A 21,104-nucleotide genomic window follows, 5' to 3' on the forward strand; every position below is an offset into this window, starting at 1 on the left:
AATCAAGGTAGGGTGACAGTTTGAACGATTCAACCGGTCAGGTTAATGGTGGGTTGAAAACATTAGTATCGATTTGGGCCAATTTCAATTTGGTTTGTTGGTTCAGAAGATTTAAACTTAAAAAATTAAGTTACATCTACAAAATACAATGATATTACTAAAAGAATAAATTTAAAATTTGAGTTTATAATATAAAATGTTTTACAATAAGAAATATGAGAATTTTTCCACTTTCATGTATTAAAAAATTATATTTGAAATATAAAATATTAATATATTTATGATCATGTTGGTTCAATTTTGGTCGGTTTATAAATGGTAAAACCAAAACTAACTTGACTTGGTTGAATTGGGAAGTTGTTAAATCAAAGCCGATTAGAAATACTAGAAAACAACTAACTTGGGTCAAGTTTAGTCAATTTGATGAACATCCTTAACTGAAATTAATTATTATTATTTTTGTATCACAAAAAATTATTAAAACATAATATATAAAATATAAATAATTATTAATTATTTAAAATTTAAATTATAAAACATGTATTTCTATTATTTATCCTTCCCTTAACAAAGTCCGTGCATTGCACGGTCCCTGCTAGTTATTGATAAAAATGTTGATGCCGTGATGGCATAAGTCCTTAGATGAACGGACTCTTGATGATATAAATTCTCTTTCGGTTGAAAAGGATCTCTCCAGCAGTTTTGGAGTGCGAAGAGTAATGGAGTAGCCTTCTGTGCTTGGTGTGGAGGTTTGCAAAGCAAGCAAGTGGGTCAAAGTTTGTTTGGAGCTTCACTGTGGTAGGCCAAACTATCCCTTTTATTTCCTTTTACGTATCCATGTAAACTGCTGCTTTTATATTGAGTTATTGACAGATCCGTCTCTTATGCCCGTGGCCATGGAACAGTAGCAGAGACACCAAAAGATGACCGAAGAACACGAAGAAGTAGAAGAGATACAGCACGGCCCTTTTTCGATCGAACAGCTTCAGGTAATTGTGTTGTGTCATTTTAATTTCATTTCTATAGAACCTCAAATTTAGTCGTCAAATTCGAATCATTCTTGATCCTTCATCCTTTCTTATTGCCTAAGGATAATGAGTTCGATTCATTTTCCATGTTTGGGTTGGGTTTTCATCATAAATCGCAAAGAAAGGAGAAAGAATATGCCTTCTTCCTTCTTTCTCTATCTATCATCATGTTCTGGGCTTGGAAATTCAAGCAACTAATTCTATTGGAAAATTCCGGGTGCAGATTTTGGGAAGCAGGGAACTTCCTTCATTTCAGAAAGTATATGCTCTCGTCCAATCTGAAGAGAGCAGAAAAAATCTCATGAATGCTTCTGAAGGGGAGCAACCTGTTGCCCTAACTACAAGAGGGGGTAACACATGAATGAAAAAGGGGGAACCAAAGAAAGGTGAAGATAAAGACTAACTGTGGTGTATTCATTGCTAGAAGCCTAGACACACTCGAGAAACCTATTGGTAGTTAGTGGGGAAGCCCAAGTGGGCAACCAAAAATCAAGACACTTCAAAGAAGCCTCCTCAGAAGAAATTTACTTATGCAAATCTGGCCACACAAGACTATCAGCAGAATAATTAGACTATTGTTTTTCCCCAAGAACATCCCAGTGGTTCCGATCCCAAGAAAGACATCATCAACTCCTTCAGAGATCATTTGGTGTATGGTAGGACACTCGGATAGATAGATAGGTTGGTTCCTACTCCTTCTACCTCATTCGCTTCTACATCAGGTAAATGTGCTTTTACATTTCATGTATGTACCTCTACTCCCGAGTCACCTTGGGTCATTGACTTAGGGGCATCAAACCATATGACTAGTAAGTCCAATCTCTTTCAGACCTACACTCTTCTCTCTGGAAGGGATAAAGTGAGACTTGTTGATGGGTCTCTATCCACCATTGCTGGTCAGGGATCTGTATCCCTTCCTGATAGCCTTGTCTTATCTAATACCCTTCATGTTTCTAAGCTTCTTATTAATTTGTTATCTATAAGCAGTATTACTCGGTCCTTAAATTGTTGTGCAACTTTTTTTCCCCATCCTTGTGTTTTCCAGGATTTAACTTCGGGGAGGATGATTGGTAAAGTATATATGGTTGATGGTCTCTACATCTTGGAGAATAAAGCTGGTCCTGCGGCATCGGTCTCTGTGAGTCTTATGAGTCAGTCAAAAAATAGTCAACTGTGGTTATGGCATAATCGCTTTGGTCATTTGTCCTTTGAGTCTTTGAAAGTTGTGTTTCCTGAATTGTTCAAGTCAATGTCTATTACTAGTTTACATTGTCAAACGTGTCAGTTGAGCAAGCATTGTAGAACAACTTTTTCTTCAAATAATAAAAGATTTATTTTGCCTTTCCATGTTGTATTTTCTGATGTTTGGGGCCTTGTAAACATACCTACTGAGGGCGGGTACAAGTACTTTATCAACTTTATTGATGACTATTCAAGATACACTTGACTATATCCCATGCATTCAAGAGAAGAGGTTCCCAAGATTGTGCAAGCTTTCCATTGCATGGTTTTCACTCAATTTCATGTTGAAGTCCAAACCTTCCAATCGGATAATGCGAAGGAGTATTTCCATAATGACTTAGCCGAGTTTTTTTCCTCTCATGGATCTCTTCATAGAAGCTCATGTGCCAGAACACCACAATAGAACGACGTTGTTGAAAGGAGGAACCATCATCTCCTCGAAGTTGCCCGCAGTATGATGCTTCACATGCATGTTCCAAAACGTTTTTGGGTTGATGCTATGATGGCTACAGCTTATGTTATTAATCGTATGCCATCGCACCTCCTGTAGTACAAGGCCCCACATCAACTTCTTTTTTCTTAATCCCCTTTATTTTCCATTCCCCTACGTGTGTTTGGGTGTAAGTGTTTTGTTCATGATCTTTCTCCCAGCCGGGGTAAATTGAATCCCAAATCTGTCCCATGTGTTTTCTTGGGTTATCCCTCTTCCCATAAAGGTTACAAATGCTTTAATCCGGTCATACATAAGTACTTTGTGTCGATGGATGTGTCATTTGAATTTGAACCCTTCTTCCAAGCCTCTCCTCAGGGAGAGAATAGTGTAAAGGAGGAGAGGCAAGGTCCAACTCCTCAAATTCCTTTTCCCTCTATTCCTGACTCCTCTCCATTTCGTGTTTTCTTGAGGTGCCGTAAGGGACAGCTGAACTCAAAGGCTATGGAGCAACTTGAGACTAATACATCCAACACCATTTGATTCCTTGAAGGAAAATCCAGGTACCCTTGTTCCTTTTGATATTACTGAACCTATTGCTATTGAAGACTCTACTAATGATCTTGATATCCCAATTGCTCATAGAAAAGGAGTTCGATCATGTACTACTAAGCATCCTATTGCTCAATTCTTGTCCTACGAAAACATTGCTTCCTCATTTTGTGCCTTTTTTACTGCCATTGATTGTGTCTCCATTCCCAAAAGTGTTGCAGAAGCCTTATCTTTACCTGAATGGGTAGAGGCAATGAAGGAAGAAATTAGTGCTCTTCACAAAAACAAAACCTGGGAGTTGGTGAATCTTCCTAAAGGAAAAGAGCCAGTGGGTATTCACAGTAAATCATACAGCAGATGGGTCAGTTGAGAGGTATAAAGCCAGGTTAGTTGCAAAAGGGTATTACTCAGGTGTATGGGTTGTGATTACGGGGAATTGGGACTCTGAGATTAAGAAGGTAAAAGAATCCCTTGCTATGCAGTTTGAGATGGAAGGTCTACGACAACTACGTTATTTCCTTGGTATTGAGGTTGCTCGCTCACAAAAGGGTATCTTCATTTCCCAAAAGAAGTATGCCCTAGATCTTTTGCAGGACACAGGAAAGTTAGGAGCAAAGCCTGTAGATTTTCCTATTGAGGAAAACCATCAGCTTGGTGATTGTACTGGAGAACTTGTGACAGATTTCAAGAAGTTTCAAAGGCTAGTAGGAAGGCTTCTTTACCTATTGTAGAGGAGATGGGCCGAATGGCCCATAGACTGTCATTTCATGTTATGTTATGTTTCTCTTTGTTATAGGCTTTATTCTGGGCCCATACTCTATAATGTTCTGTTTTTTGTATTTTTCTGCCCAGTCAAGGGCCTCTCTGTAATTTATCAAAGATTAACACCTTAATAAAATGTTTAGAGTGTTAGAGTGAGGTTAAGTTTGAAACTCTCACTCTCTAACACTCATTGCCGCCAGCTCTCTCTCTCTTCTCTTCCTCTCTTGTTTGTTTAGTTTTTGTTTGCATCTAATCTCAAACAGTTCCATACATCAAGTGAACTGTTTTTCAACTTGGTATCAGAGCGGGTCATTGCTTGGCGTGTCCCTCATGTGGTTCTAGTTCAGCCAACTGCATGAGGAGGTTCTAGGGCTGAATGTTTACAGTCATTCGCCTGGTTCTTGGAGGTCATTGCAGGGTGCCCAAGTTTCTATACACTTGGAAAAGGGTTTGGTGACCAGGAAGAATCAGAGAGCAAGTTTTTCAGCCTGATTTGAAATCAAAAAAAGGGGATTTCGAAGCTAGCTCAGAGAGCAAAGTGTTCGGCCTGGTTTGAAGTTCAAACTAGAGATACTGTAAGTTGTTTTCTCAGTTCTTTGCTGAGTTATTTTGTTATTTGGGAGGACTGTTAAAGCATTCAAAGCATACCTCCATTCGACCCACTGTTGCTGGACTGATTCTACTTAGAAATTTCTGGGTTATTTTGGAAGTGTAGTTCGACTGTTATTGAACTTCCAAAACTGCTGAAAACTGATCTAAACTAAGTGGTACAAGCCTCTACTTTAGTTCAGCTACTTCTTGGACCTAGACGGAGTGTTCTTGAAGTGATTTCTGCTAGGTTAACAGTGAAGTGTTGACTGTTGCATACATAGTGTTTGTAAAAAGTCCTCTTAGGTACTGTGGATTGTACTTTTTGTTCTCCTTGGGAAATTATTATTGGGAACTAAGAATACATATTGTTTGGAGGCCTGCTGATTGTTCCTTGAAGGCTGAATCAGGGTTTCTTCTCCTCGAAAGTGCTGCCACTGAACTTGGTTCTCACGGCTGTCAGATCTGAACTGAGTTTGTGTGTTGCTGTGTTTGCTATTGTTTCAACTCAATCTGAGTTCTTTGAAATCAGGTCACTTTTGGAAGGCTTGCCGAAACCCTAATTGAAGCTGTTACATAATGGACTTCTCAAAAATTGAGAACAAGAGCACTGCTGAATATGGACATAATTCGGGAACTACAACTGATTCCTTGTTGGCTGTAACTACAGTTAAACTGGATGGAGACAGTTATTTGGCCTGGTCACAATCCGTAAAAATTCATATTTGCAGTAGAGGAAAGTGGGGGTTTATCTCTGGGAGCAAGAAAGCCCCCCCAGAGGAGGTTCCCTCTTATGAGAGATGGGTGCAGGAGAATTACACAGTGATTGGGTGGCTTGTGAACTCAATGCAGCTACAGATTAACCAACATTATCTGTGGATGAACTCGGCTAAAGAAATCTGGGATAGTGTTGTAGAAACTTACTCCCAGAAGTTGAATGTTGCCAGAGCCTACAAACTGAGAAGTGATGTGAATAATCTAAGGCAGGGGGAGAAGTCACTCGCAGCATACTTCTCAACCCTGAAATCTCTATGGCAAGAGATTGATTTGATAGAGGCTATGACATGGGATACCCCTCAAGGATGCTGAAACATATAGGAAATTGGTTGAAAGGAATAGGGTCTTTGAGTTCTTGACATGGCTGAACTCTGAATATGACATTACAAAGCAAAACATCTTGTCCAAGGAAGATGTTTCATTGTCACAAGCATATGCTTTGGTCAGCAGTGAAGAAAGTAGGAGGCAAGTGCAGGTTCAAGGAGTCAGTATCAATGATCATTTTGAAAATATGGGAATTAAACCCAAAGGGGTTACAGGAGCTCACAGTGGCACAGGAAAGAAGGAGGTGGTGTGTGAATATTGTAAGAAGCCGAAACACACAAAGGACAAGTGCTGGAAATTGCATCCCAATCTTGTTCCTATCAGATTCCAGAAGAAGAATGATAGTAGAAAGACAGGAAGTGCACATGCAGCCACAAGCACAGATACAGAGGTTGAGTCTACCAGTGCACAGTTGGCAGCCATGAAAGCTGAATATGAGAAGTTTGGAAAGATGATTAGCCAGCTTGAAAGTGTAACTTCATCATTCAACCCTTCTGGAAGTCCAGCCACCACCGCATTTGCTCACTCAGGTATAAGGGCTTCTGCCAGCCATGCATCCACCTCAGGTAATCTCAAAACCCCTTGGATCATAGACTCAGGTGCTTCTGATCACATGACCAACCTTTCCACTTTGTTTGTTTCATATGATTTACTTCCTGGTCGTGACAAAATCACCTTAGCTGATGGTTCTCTTGCCCCTATTTCTGGCAAGGGAATTGTCAAGGCTACAAACTCCTTACTCTTATCTTCCACTCTTCATGTACCTAAATTAAATACCAACTTATTATCTGTAAGTAGCTTGACCAAGTCATTGAATTGTTGTGTGACCTTTTTCCCTTCTCACTGTGTGTTTCAGGACCTGAAGTCTCAGAAGGTGATTGGGAATGGCCATGAAGCGAATGGAATATACTTGCTCGACACCCCTGGCCAATGCTTTGATCATCCCAAGAATGCTGCTTTTGGTTCTACTTTTCCAGAGTCTGTCAGTCAAATTATGTTGAGTCATTGTCGGTTGGGTCATTTACCTTTTTCTGCTTTAAGTCATTTGTTTCCCAAACTGTTTAAGGGAGTCAGTGTGTCCAGTCTCAATTGTGAGTCTTGTCAGTTGCCAAAGCATTGTAGAAAAAATTACCCTGTGAGCAATAAAAGATCCTCTTTTCCTTTTCATATTGTGCACTCTGATATGTGGGGGCCTTACCACTTATCTTCTATGGGGGGTTACAGATATTTTATCCTGTTTATTGATGACTTTTCTAGATTCACTTGGATATACTTAATGAAATCCCGGGATGAAGTCCCAAGACTTGTGAGGCAATTTCATGAGCTTGTTTTAACTCAATTTGATACTAGAATTAAGGTTTTTAGATCTGACAATGCAAAAGAGTATTTTGAGAAGAGTTTATCCTTGTATCTCTCTGACATGGGGGTTATTCATCAAAGCTCCTGTGTTAAAACCCCTGAACAAAATGGAGTTGCTGAGAGGAAAAATAGACATATTATTGAAGTTGCAAGGAGCCTTTTGTTTGACTCACATGTTCCCACAAGATTTTGGGGTGATGCTGTACTTACTGCTACCTATCTCATAAACCGTATGCCATCCAGGGTTTTAGGGTTTAAATCCTCCTTCTGTCTTCTTCATCCAGACAAGGATCTCTTCCCAATTCCTGTTCGTGTGTTTGGCTGTACCTGCTATGTTCACATTCCAAGTGTGCAGAGACATAAGTTTGAACCGAAAGCCCACAAATGCATCTTCCTTGGTTACTCCCTCACACAAAAGGGTTATTGTTGTTTTGATCCAAAGACTGGCACCCGACATGTCTCTATAGATGTTACCTTTGATGAACTTTCTCCTTTTTATGGTTCCTCTCAGGAAGGACATTGTCCACAGGGGGAGAGTCTGTTACAAGTTTTTGCTCTTCCTCTTCCTGTCCCAGTTGAGCCTCTTGACAAACTTGTATCATCACCAAATGAATCAAAGGAGGATCAATCACTTCATACCTCTTGTTCTAGTGCCCCTATTTCTTTACCTCCTCGTCCTACCCATAATCCCAAAGCGTATCAAAGGTCTATCCAGGAATGAGCAAGTAGTTTCCCTTACAACAAATGAGGCTCATACATTCCCAATCACATATGAGATAACAAGTACTGCTTCAGCTCCTTTGGAATCATCATTCCCAGACCTTGATGTCCCCATTGCTGTTAGGAAAGGGAAGCGGAAGTGTACTGCACACTGCATTTCCAAACACCTTTCTTATGACCTGCTTTCTCCTTCATACTTTGCCTACCTCTCTTCTGTTGCTTCTAACCCCATTCCTAGGTCTGTCTCAGAAGCTCTTAGGATTCCAGAATGGAGAGATGCCATGAAGACTGAAATGGATGCTTTACATGCAAATGGTACTTGGGAGGTGGTGGATTTGCCTGAAGGGAAGGATCCAGTTGGGTGCAAGTGGGTTTTTACCATTAAATACAAGGCCAGACTTGTTGCAAAAGGCTACACACAGACATATGGGATTGACTACCTGGAGACTTTTGCCCCTGTTGCCAAGATGACATCTGTGAGGGTTCTTTTATCTCTGGCAGTTCACTTTGATTGGCCTCTCTATCAGTGTCTTCCTCCAGGAATGTATGGGAAAGATATGCAAGGAAAGGTATGTAAATTGAAGAAATCACTTTATGGTCTCAAACAATCTCCTAGAGCCTGGTTTGAGGGATTTAGAGTTGCACTTGTTAAATTCGGCTATGTTCAGACACAGTCAGATCATACTCTGTTTGTGAAGAAAAGTGGATCTCTAGCAGTGTATCTCATTGTGTATGTTGATGACATTATAGTGACTGGTGATGATGCCTCAGGCATTCTGGCCCTTAAGTCTTTCCTCCGTACAGAATTTGAGATTAAGGATCTGGGGGAGTTGAGATACTTCCTTGGCATAGAAGTTGCCAGATCTAAGGATGGGATTCTTATTTCCCAAAGGAAATATGTCATTGATTTGTTGTCTGAAACTGGAAAACTGGGTGCAAGACCAGCTGCAACTCCCATTGATATGAGTCACAAACTTTTAGCTTCGGATGGAACTTTGTTGGAAGACAAAGGGGTCTTTTAGAGACTTCTTGGGAAGCTTCTGTATCTGTGCATGACTAGGCCAGATATTGCATATGCTGTCAGTTGCATTAGCCAGTTCATGCATGCTCCTAGAGATATTCATATGGCAGCAGCAGAACGGATTTTGTGCTATCTGAAAGGCTATTCAGGAAAAGGAATTCTATTTACCAAGCATGGTCATCTGAAACTTGAAGCCTATACTGATGCTGATTGGGCTGGAAATATTGATGATAGAAGATCTTTCAGGGTATTGCAGTTTGGTGGCTGGTAATGTTGTCTCTTGGAGGAGTAAGAAACAATCTGTTGTGGCCCGATCCTCCGCAAAAGCAGAGTATAGAGCCATGGCACATGGAGTCTCGGAATTGTTGTGGCTAAGGTCCTTAATGGAGGAACTTGGGATTGATCATGACAAACCCATGATGTTGTACTGTGATAATCAGGCTGCCATCAACATTGCTCACAACCCGGTACAACATGATCGAACCAAACATATTGAGGTTGATCGACACTTTATTCGAGAAAGAGTCTCCTCCGGTGAAGTGTCTTCCATTCATTACTTCTGAAGGACAATTGGCAGATTTTCTCACCAAGGGCATTTCCAAGGCAAGGCTTCAACATGACACTAACAAGCTGGGCATGATTAACATCTATGCTCAGCTTGAGGGGGAGTGTAGAGGAGATGGGCCGAATGGCCCATAGACTGTCATTTCATGTTATGTTATGTTTCTCTTTGTGGTCTTATGCTGGGCATACTCTGTAATGTTCCGTTTTTTGTATTTTTCTACCCACTCAAGGGCCTCTCTATAATTTATCAAAGATTAACACTTTAATAAAATGTTTAGAGTGTTAGAGTGAGGTTAAGTTCGAAACTCTCACTCTCTAACACTCATTGCCGCCAGCTCTCTCTCTCTTCTCTTCCTCTCTTGTTTGTTTAGTTTCTGTTTGCATCTAATCTCAAACAGTTCCATACATCAAGTGAACTGTTTTTCAACTCCTATCAATGATTCGGCCAGATATAGCCTATGCTGCTGGTGTACTTAGTCAGTTTATGCATGCACCAACATCCTCTCATTTAGAGGCAGCTGAGAGGGTTCTCAGTTATCTGAAGAAGTACCTAGGAACTGGGTTGCTTTTCAAGAAACATGATCATATGAAAGTGGAAGTCTACATAGATACAGATTGGGTTGAGGCAGTTGATGACAGAAAATCAACTAGTGGATACAGTACCTTTGTTGGTGGAAACTTGGTTGCTTGGAGAAGCAAAAAACAAAGTGTTGTGACCAGATCTAGTGCTGAAGCCGAATATAGAGCCATGGTGCATGGAGTTGCTAAAGTACTATGGGTAAAGAATTTGATTGGAGAATTGGGTATCTCTGTTGATGGCCTAATGTCTCTCTACTGTGACAACAAGGCAACCGTTAATATTGTTGCCAATCCAGTTCATCATGACAGGACCAAGCATATTGAAGTTGACAAGCACTCCATAAGGGAGAAACTTGAAAAGGGGGAAGTCTGTACTCCCTACATCAGTTATGTTCTTACAAATGGCCTTCACTCTCTATAGAATAATGAACTGTGTGACAAGTTGGGCATGATTGACATATATGCTCCAACTTGAGGGGGAGTGTTGTAATGTGTAGCGGCCTGTGGCCTAGTAGGGACATTTCTGCCCTTTCCTCTTGTATTTTTTATGAGCTGTCGCCCTAAGTATATATACTAACTTAGGCACCGCCAGTTTTAGGATTGAGAATACAATCTTCTTTTTCTCTCTTCTCTCCTCTGTCGAACTACAGAATCTACTGGCATTTTCATAAGTATAGCCAACCTTTAAATTGGCTTAATTTCTGTTTTTTTCCCTAAAGTTGTTTTTATTCTTAGTAGAAGCCATAGAGAGTCTATAAAGAGTTTTGGTTGTGTTGAGAAGTCGTTAAGCATGGTTTCCGCATTATCTCTATGGACCAATGAGTCACAAGGGTTCTTTTTATTTCATGTATTGGTTATTAGGGTATTTGGGTGATTCTAGGTGACAGTGGAGCACCTAGTTGCCTAGCAGGTGCTTGGTGATGCCTTGACAACAGAATTTTACAAAGAAAAAACTAAATTAGAGGATAATTCCCTAATATTACATACCGATTAGCATGCATATAAATTGAAAAAATAACAATACTCTTTTCTATTAATATTTATATTCCTCTCAAAACATAGCAAATCATTGTATCTAAAAGACAGCAGCATTTTAAATCAATTAATTTCAAATTTCAAACATAGTGCTATAACATAATAATAAGTATTTAGTAGAATAGTTGTGTCAAAAAAAATATTAGTGATTAAAGAAGTTTATAATTTGCTAACAACATCTATTTCTTAACATTGTATATCATATTTAACCATCTTCATTCTCACTTTCTAACCTCTTTAGTTCAAAACTGCATAAAATTCTTGTTGTCACTTTAAAGTTGGTCTCTTGATATTTCATACTTCACCCATCACTGTGCATATTTTAGCAGGCCTTATTTCATCAGTCTAGCTCAAAAATATGCTGTACTTATCAAAAAGAAAATGCTGTATGTTTTTTCATATACCAGTTCCACTGGGTAAATTTGGTTAGTTTGTCCAAATATGCTACTACAAACAAGATGGCCTGCTCTCTTGTTCTCTCTACCTATCTTCTTTTCTTTTAGTGGTTCTGCTCTAACCTGTTACCAAATTTGGTTCTGCTTTCTCTTAATCATTCAGTGAGTGCTTTTCTTGTATACTTCGCATCAATGACTATGGTTTATTGTGTGTGTCCTGGTGTCTCCTGAACATTTCTTTAAAGCTTATGGACTAGAGAGGAGGTAATGATTTGCTGTTTGATACCATTTTATTGTGCAGAAAAGTAAGTTTTGACAGTTACTTGCAGATATGTTCTTGGATGTCTGAGTTGCCCATTTTATTTGTGGAGTAAGTTGTGCTGTATAGCACTTTCTAACTTATTGTACATTTGTAAGAAAAACTAAACCGTCTTGCTTTTCTCACCAAGTCCAACCAGCTGCCAGGCCTTAAAAACTTGCCTAAATCATCATCATCTAAGCCTTGTCCCAGCTATATAGGATTGGCTACATGAATCCTGTTTTACCATTCCATTCTGTTCAGTACCTAAATAACAATTTTATGTAGATTTTCCTAATTTGGATAGGCTTTGACTGAATTTTAGTGCAGTCTGACTATGAGAGGGAGGGGATGCAAGAAGGCTGATACTTCAGGGGGAGAAAGATTGAATAAGGGAGGTTGAACTTCCCAAGGGAAGAGGGTAGAGATGATAGCAGGCTGTGATCATTCCCCTGGGGAGGATGTTTGCATGGTTGATTATGGTTGTAGCCTAGTTTTTGATTTAGTGTTGGTGCATTGGTTGTGTTGTTGCTGCATCCTTTGGTTGGGCTTGGCCCCTGCTTGACTTGGCCTGCTTTTTATAAGCTTTCCCTGCTAGGTCACAAACTCACCTCATTACAAGTGTGCTGGGTTTGGATTTTGCTTTTAAGGATGGGCCAAATTGAACTTCAGTCAGGCTGGTCTCAATTATTTTCTAGCCTAATCATTCTCATTGGGGCTTCTGATAAGAAAGCACGGCTCTTGATAGAATGCAATTGCAGGATGGGATTTGGTAGCCAACCCCCAATAGTTGGGTTTAAGGCTGAGTTTAGTTGACTTTTGTTTTGCATAAAGCCTTTAGTACCATACTGTTCTATGGTTTCTTACTATAAAGCAATTGAAGTTGTTTGTATATTTAATGGGTTTTTTTTCACAGTCCACTGTGATAATTGTGCTTGACAGCTATTGTTTTATTAGGTTCATTTGGAAGGGTTTCTGCAGGTGCTTGGCAGCAAAGAAATAATAAATACAAAAAGGAATCTTTTGTTCCATGTTGATTCAATGTGGTCCATCAATGAAACCGTTAGTGGAATATTTACATGGTACTATCTTCTATATTGTTTTTGCAAGGACTCCTTTGAAAGCTCTTCACTCTGGCCACAATTGCCATTCTGTTTACTGCATCCGAAAATCACATAGAATTTGTCTTGTTACGTCTTATTTGGATATTTGGCAAGTTCCAATTCCTATAATCACGAAATTAGCAGCTGTGAGAGTTGATTAAAGAAAGAACAGATTTATGGTCTGGACTTCAACAATATGTATATCGAACATCCACTTTGCATGGAAAACCATATTGGTGTACGATGGAAGGAATTTACTCAACACAGTGGTATTCTTAATCCATCTAGAAATTGACTGTGATCTGTAATTCATGAGGAATAGGAAATTCTTACTTCTAAACAATGTGGGGGTGTGTTTTTATTGAGCACATCAGCAGATGGGATTGCTTGAGTTTATTCAAGTCTTGCTGCATTACCCCTTTTTATATTATTGACTATTTCTGTAGTACCATGTATCTTAAAATAACAGTGATTAAAGGATTTAAAATATGTTTTGATGCAATGCATGCATGTGTAAGAACATGCATATATGTCCAATATTTTAATTTATTTGCAACGTTTTTATGAGCACTAGGACTAAGTCATTTACTAATGAGGTGCTGAAATGTAAGAACACTCCATCTCTACCTAAGAGGGAAAAGGAGTATAACCAATATATTTCCAGGCTACCATAATATGATAATTTAAAGGAGCAAAATCAGACTCATCTTATTCTTTGGGGAATGGCCCCTCCAATCATTTCTTTCCAACTTCTGGCAGAAGATAAAACCAGACAGAACATAACAAACTATTTTCTGCATATCTGAAGTAAGGCAGCCATTTGTATTTAGAAAGAAAGAAGTGACTTCTAGTGCAGATTAATATATACTTTCAATGCTTCTTATTCATGTATATGTTTCATTTCAATGATCAAAATACTTCAATTTATCTTGGTGCTTTTTGGCAAAAATTTAAATGAAGGCATGACATCTAGAGTGAAGTGGATAACAGTACCACTACCATCTGCCTCTCCTCCTCTCCAGCATGCATTCATCCACATAATCATTTGCCTTTCATTTTTATCTTATTTATGGATATTTAAGAAACAGGCTCTATCAGCCCCAGAGTATGTTGAGTTCCATGGTCCTTACCCTTGTAATTCAATGGTTAATAAGTATATGGATATTGGCGTAGCAGAACATTATCAGTGCAAGTGTAGTAATTTGGATTTTGGAACTATATGATGATGATCTGTGGTGAAAAGGGTACAATCTGGGTTTTGGTCGATGCAAAATATATCAATGACATGCCTAATAAAAAAATATCAATGACATGGAAACAAAACAGTGTTTTACTATTCAACATCATCATCTCTAACAGTTCTAGCACACACACACACATTCTATGTTATGTATGATGTACTGAAAGAGCCCATAGATTTTACTTTCTTTCTTTTAAAGTTGATTTTACTCTTATCTTTTTGAAAGAGGGCTTTCCTTAAGGTGAAGTTTGAGGAAAATTGCTAGAGCCCTAACCTTTGAGCACATGCATCAGAGTCTGAGGTTCATGGATTCATGCCTCAAGACCACGAGTCTTTCTCTGTGTGTGTGTGCAATTTTCATATATGTTTAAAAGAACAATTTAATATCTTGACATAATTGACCCTTTAAAGCAATAGACTTTCTCTACTACATACCAAGGGATTTTAGAGCTTCCAGCCTGAAGTTTAATATCACTGGAAGTTTTGATTTCATTAGGCATTTTTCTGTGTAATTTCATTGGGAAATTTTTGAGAATTTTCAGACTTCTCGTAGAATGCTGGAGGACCTGAGGAAATTGGGAAATATTAAAAATATTACAAAGATTGTGCTCATAAAACTTAAAGATATGTTAAGAAAGTTATGACCACACGCAAACTTAAAAGAATAACAACCCACCATATACCACAGAAGATTAAAAACTTAATAGGAATCAATTGAAACATCTAATTATTTTCAGGCATGGTGGCATCCTTGAAAACCAATTTAGCTCTTACATATCCCAACTCCTTCACTTTGAGGTTCTTTAGAATAATCTCTATCTTAAATTGTGTGGCCAATGTGAGCTTGTCTTATATTGCTGGTTCCAAGCCCATATAAAGGGGAGGGGGAGGGGGGGGGGGTAGATTAGAGAAGCATATCCTTGGGAAATAACCAGGGAACTGGATTTATCTTGATATTTGATTTGTAGCTGTGTTTCTATTCAAAAGTAACATTTTACATTTATGTCTTCATGGTCATGCTGGGATTACCACTTTGACTCAGATTCTTGAGCTTAGATGGCACCTGCAAGAATAAAGAAAGCATGAGAAGTGAAGTGGTAGAATCTGCTATTTGGGAGGTGAATGTGGAAGATAGCCCAAAAAACATACTCAACACCTAGGAAAAAGCTGGAAGCTAACATGGTTGATACCCCAAGTGGGGAGGGTCCTAACAAGGTTCTCCATTAGGAGATAGCAATACTGCAGGGGAAGTGAACATGGAAGCCTTACATAATGCCTGATGGTGTTATACAAACTGGTGGATTTGGAAAAAGTGATGATGCTAGTACCTTCCTGTTGTAATTGGTTCAACTGACTTTGAAGGTTCTCTTCATGATGCCTGGGATTATGACACACTGCAGGGAGAAATATGCCGTTTGGGTCTCAGGTGGAAAGATGCTGCAGAGACAGGGGGTTGATGCTGTTATTTCTTTAGCTTAAGTTACTGAGTTGTTATCTTTGTATATTAAACATAAAAATGAAACTCAGGCCCCCTTTGGTTCGCAGGAATAGGGGTCTGGAATCGGAATCCCATTCCCATTTATGCTGGAATGGCATTTGTCCATTTGAGGGAATGGCCATTCCCTACCCCTCCCTTGGGAATGAAATCCCATTCCTGCTAATTTCAATTCCCATTCCCATTCAATGTCTGAACCAAACAGACTATGGGAATAGTCCATTCCGATTCCAACTGTGAACCAAATGGACCATTCCGATTCCCATTCCCAGGTATGCTTGTGATGAATTTCTATATAAATAAGTTGGGCTGACTCTTATTCAGCTATTCGACTCTCTTATACAAATACTTGGTAAATTCTTGCCGACAGGTAGTATTACATTTCATTTTTGAAAGCATTAGGGAACAAGAAATCTAATCACTTCCTCGTAAATATCCTCATATTGGTGCTTACTCTACAATATGCTTTTTCAACTAACATGATAAACATTATTTACACATTGCAAATTTGATACTTTTTGAACCCCTTTGGAAGTCAACTTTAATTTCATATTTGGAACCTTTTGATCCGACGTGTCAACAAAATGTGAAGCAATATTGCAGCCTTCCCGTTTTGCACACCAGTTACAACTGTCATGGGGACCCATCAAGCTATGAATTTTAATTATTAGATATACAGTTGGTTCTTCTGGCCTATTTGTTGTACGGCCCCTTTCCATAATTAATAGCTGGTTAATGTGAGAGGGTCTGTCATGAGAAGGGAATAGCCTTTCGAAATATTTTCTGGCCTGGAGCTAGGATAGCCAAAGGGTCATAAGCAGATTTCCTCTGTACGAAGGTTTCCCAACGAGGGCCAAAGTGGGCTCGCCACTCTTCCTGGGTGGTGTAATGGGGCAGATACTGCTTAATTCCCAGACGGGCTGTTTCACAGAAGTCTAGAATTCTTTTGTTCTGGGTTAAAATGTGCTCTAAGCCATCAGTTCCTGTAGAAGAAGGCACGGCAGAAGAAAGAAATGCCACTAGGTAGAAAATATCTTCATTTGGAATGACTGTAGATGTTCTACTGTCCCACCTGCAAAAAGGGGAAGAAGAAGAAGAAGTGGGTTAAAAAGTTGGAATTTATGGGATTTTCATGGAGTAATGATTTGTTTTTAAGTCAGTTGTGGGTACTTGGATCTGTGAAGTGGATAGATGAGGACGGGGCCGTTGCTTGTGTCTGTAAGAATCTTGCCAAAGACCTCCTCAGCGAAGTCATGGATTCTGCTTCTAGGAATGAGAAGATTTAGCCATGGGTGTGGAACTTCCCACAACCCTTTCGATCGTAGTTTTATCTCAGACATATGCACTCTGTCCAGGAACTCCACATATGAGACTTCTGATGCGAAAAGCGTGGATGGAATGTAATTCAGTTGTGACAACAGACTCTCGACTTCCTGCAACCAGAGGACAGGGAGAAGAACTGAGGATCAGATAAGTGAGGAAACAATCATTATACATGCACTTCTGGAAGAATGATGTACTTTTTCAGTATCTCACCTGGTTCATGACATCAGTTTCATCTGGGTTGAAGTTTTTGGTCATTTCTAGACAGAAGAGAGTTCTTCCATCCGACTTGAATTGGCTGGCTTTAAGTGGGTCTTGGGGGTTAAAGAAAGATCTCCAGTTATTGAGGAGACCTGTTCTGTTTATTATCACGAAACCTTCGATGTAGTCGAATGTATTCTCAGCAGAAATTAGATACTCTTGGTCCCTAGTAAACATGGAGAAATCCGAGTACAGAACTCTAATCCATTTCACCTGAAAAAAGCCAAAAAACTGATGGATCAGTTGTATTACAAAAACGGGAGCGCAGGATATTCCAACTAACGTTTTAAAACACATTGCAGGAGATGGCCAGAAAAGGATATTCACTACTCATACCATCTTGGGTGCCGGTTCAAGGGCAATTCTAGCTCGGGCGATGATCCCGAACTGACCGAGTCCTCCAAGAACGCCATGAAACAAGTCTGCATTTTGCTTCTCCGAACAGCTCACTACTTCTCCTTTGCCTGCAGCCCAACCAGAAGGTTGGTGTCAATGCTGATGCTGGCTGCTAGAACAAGTTAAAAGATGTATTTGTCTTAGTTAAATGAAACAAACCTGTAACAACCTCCAGCTGGTAGACATTACTGATTTGGGGTCCATGCCGAAATGCCTGTCCACTGATTCCAGCATTGGACAAAGTGCCACCGACGGTGAGATGTAGGTAATCCGTCCAAGATTTTGGTGCCAGCCCGTATTTCAGGCTCTCATGCAGGATATTTATCCAGAGTTCTCCGCCAGAAACATCTACGTAGGGGAGCTCTCCGGTGTGAACCTGCATTTTTGGTTCCTGAAGCGACTCCATATTGATAACGACGCCTCCGTGGGCTTGAGCCTGCCCTTGGAGTGAATGTCCATGGCCTCTAGCTGCAATAGTGAGTTTTGAGCTAGGACCCAGTTGCAAGATATGCTTTATGGTTGTAGCAATATCTGAAACCGACTTTGGACGTAGAATTGCCGATGGTAGGAACTGGTATCGGTTGCCGAAGTCCCTGGCTGCATGGTGAAGTTCATCGAAGCTGAAATACCCATCAAGAGTCAGTGTTTTCAGTGAGGAGAGGATGTTGGGGGAATCGGAGCCGGAGACACTGGGAATGGTGAAAGGGAGGTTGGAGTAAAGATTAATTCTGGCAGTGATGCAGCTCAAGAACAAGACTGCCAAGCATCTTAGCAATAAAATGCTGTTTTGTTGAAGGAAACTGAAGAAGGGTAGCAGTAGTGATGAACTCATGCTTCTTCTAAGGAGATAGATGAGACAACAGAGTAGAGCTCCAAAGCTGTTTTTTATTGGTGAAGCTGAAGCAAAGCAAAAGGAGAGGTGTAGAAGAGCCAAGGAAACGAAAGGTAGAGGAGAGAATTTAAAGGGGAGAGGTTTGGAAATCTAGTCAACTCATCTTCAGTGGTGAGAGGAGTATTACCCAAAAAGAAAAGAACTAGAAAAAAAAAAAATCTTCAGTGGTGACTGGTGAGACTCCGTATGACGACTGCCTACTTGGGTGGGGCAATTTCAGGAATTTCCTTTTGGTTCTGCTTTTTGGGTTCTTTTTGTTTTATGGAACCATACAAGCCAAGTTGAAGTGTTTTGGAGAGAAAAAAGGCAAAATGGCCAAATACCAGAGTTAGTTGAATTTGGTGTTTTGGTCAGTCAGTCACTCGGTCGTAATCTTTCTTCCCATTTCCCACTGCAAGGACACGGCCACAGGGCCGGCCACAAGGCCACAAGGCCACACGGGTTCGCGTCAACTGCACACAACATGAGGACGTAGCCTGCTAATCGATTTCCAAGTACCTGAGCATGGATTTCCAAGTACCTGCTGAATGAATGAAAGTGATAAGAAAAAAAACTCAAAAAAGAAAAGGAAAAAGTTTCCCAGAAAGAGAGTTTCACATTTCCCACCCAAATTCTCACCTTTTCCATCAAAGACAAGCATGCCCTTTAATTTTTTCTAAGCACCCTCTGAAGTCTTGAGGTTGAGGATACTTTTGCCATTTTGGGAAAAGATGTATATTTCAAGGAGCAAAAGGACGATATTTTGGCGGCAAAGTTCTGGAAAATTACCTAGAGAACCTCTCCTTTTCTCAATATTTATGGCTATGTCCTCCATATACCAGATTCAGATGCGTATACTTTTTCTTTGATGAGCTCAAATCAGGTGCAAACAATGTCGTCAGGAGTAGTACATGAGGCATCGGTTTTCCAACCGGAGCAGAGTGATCGGCGGGCCGGCCCCCTCTCGTTTGCATGAGAAGAGAGTTAAGTGAGGTCATGGACTCATGGGCGAGGCAAAGGGGGGCCAGATCTGGTGGGTCAGTCTGGCACGTGGCTTTCATATGGGGTGTAACTGTGAGTGGGTGGGTGGGTGGAGGGGTAATGGAATGAAAGAAGGATATATTTTACTCATACCCTATAGAAGAGGGTGTGTAGGGGCCTAATGAGTTGGGTCTGTGTGAAGGCCTAACCAGGCAGAGAAGTGGATATGAGAGATGACAGTTTGAACTTTGAATGGAGGCTAGCTACTCTAATCTACATGCTACATTGGCCATAGAGCCACTTAGCTCCCAGCATTGAGACAGGCTAGCTAGAATGAAAAGTGCTTTGTGGAAATTGTTACTTCATTTTGGATTTGTTTACTGAGGTTTTGGTGTCCACCCTCTGGAAGTTTGAATTTGCAGCTTTTGTATGTGGGAAACCATCATCTTGAATACCTTTTGTTAGCAGAATTTGGCCTTAACCTCCCAAATTATGGACTAAAATACCTCCCCACCCCCACCCCACCATTGTGGTGAAGAACCAAATCTTGGTTAAAAGTCTTCTAGAAAGAAACCGACCATCAATAAAGAATTGGGTAAAGATAAAACAGGCCAGACAAAAACAAAGCAACACTTGTCCATATCAGCAGCTCTGCTGGCATTTTATAGGCAATGGTACTTGAGGAGAAACCAATAAAAATCTGTCAAGTGGGTGTGGTGCCATTAGGTTGATTGTGGGATCGCCACGTCATGATTGACACCGCCTTCGTCATCATACCATGGTGACTAAGGGTCTAGAGGGGTTGGTAGGACAAATTGATCTAGCATCCTCAAACCTATGAGACTATAAATAATCAAATTAATATAATCATGTCTCCTATCCCACTTACATTCCACTCCAATCATGTCCTTTTGTCTCTAGACACCCCAAAACTGCTCTTTTTTTACCTTGTTCTCATTGGTCATTTCTTTTATCCTCAAGGATTCCTTCCATCAAGTTGCTTAAAGCAAATTAGTGCCTGTAAATTAAACCTTCTCTTTCCTCTTTCTCTCTCTCTCTATGAGCCTTCCGCAAACGGTTCCTCTGTTATACTAGTTCATTAGATTTTCTCATGCAATAAGTTAAGAACTAGAGAGAATAACTGGGCAAATCTTGGACTGGTTGTAAAGGAGGGTTAAACATCATGTAACAATGAGAATATTGGAGAGAGAATCACTGTGGGAAAGTAAAGAAAGAATGACCCAATGCAAATTGCATTAGAAGATGAAGCTATGTTCCCATCTCATAGACAGTATTTACTGTAGATAGCTTTGGGTAAATGACCCATCTCTTAAAGGGACCCACCTTTAAAATCTCCTATACCATGTCAGATGACAGTGAAGTGCCAGTTCAAGGCCTTGTTTTGGATGGTGAAAAAAATGGGAAAAAAGGGTGATGATTTCTAAAATAATTCTTGTTGGATTATAGGCTGTCAATGAGTGGAGCTGAGCCAAGCTTTACGTAGCTTGGTTGGGGTTGGGGCCCGTCCCTTGGTCGGGCTTGGGTGCTCAGGCTTAGCAGTTGGCTCAGGTCATCAAGAGTCTAAGGAGAGCCAAATGCCCGTCTGTCATTAAGCTTGTTTAGCTAAATGAGCTTAATTTGAGGCTCAGGCTCGACTGGGATGCTGTAAAATTATATTCAGCCCAGGTTCAGTTGACAATTCTAGTCTTTTGATTGTCAAAATTTACCAAACTTTCCGAGCTGTAAGCTTTTTAAAGATA

The 21,104-nt window shown here is 40.1% G+C and overlaps 1 protein-coding gene and 1 long non-coding RNA gene across 2 annotated transcripts; one reads left to right on the forward strand and one right to left on the reverse strand.

Annotated features, from left to right (window-relative positions):
* The first annotated feature begins 636 nt into the window (after window positions 1-636).
* LOC104613457 (uncharacterized) lies at window positions 637-13,326 on the forward strand. The gene is made up of 3 exons (XR_737970.2): window positions 637-798; window positions 906-989; window positions 12,632-13,326. It is a non-coding gene; the product is annotated as an uncharacterized LOC104613457 (long non-coding RNA).
* Window positions 13,327-15,957: 2,631 nt separating this feature from the next.
* Window positions 15,958-19,428, reverse strand: LOC104613458 (cytokinin dehydrogenase 9-like). Its single transcript, XM_010281283.3, has 5 exons — window positions 17,652-19,428; window positions 17,433-17,560; window positions 17,049-17,309; window positions 16,683-16,945; window positions 15,958-16,584 (listed from the first exon to the last, which is right to left on the reverse strand). Exons 1-5 carry the CDS (start codon window positions 18,322-18,324, stop codon window positions 16,263-16,265), a joined length of 1,647 nt encoding a protein of 548 aa, XP_010279585.1. The 5' UTR covers window positions 18,325-19,428; the 3' UTR covers window positions 15,958-16,262.
* Between the last annotated feature and the right edge of the window lie 1,676 nt (window positions 19,429-21,104).

This window comes from Nelumbo nucifera, chromosome 7 (assembly GCF_055504915.1).
Source record: "Nelumbo nucifera cultivar China Antique chromosome 7, China Antique-T2T, whole genome shotgun sequence".
In the NCBI taxonomy this organism is placed as follows: Eukaryota; Viridiplantae; Streptophyta; class Magnoliopsida; order Proteales; family Nelumbonaceae; genus Nelumbo; species Nelumbo nucifera.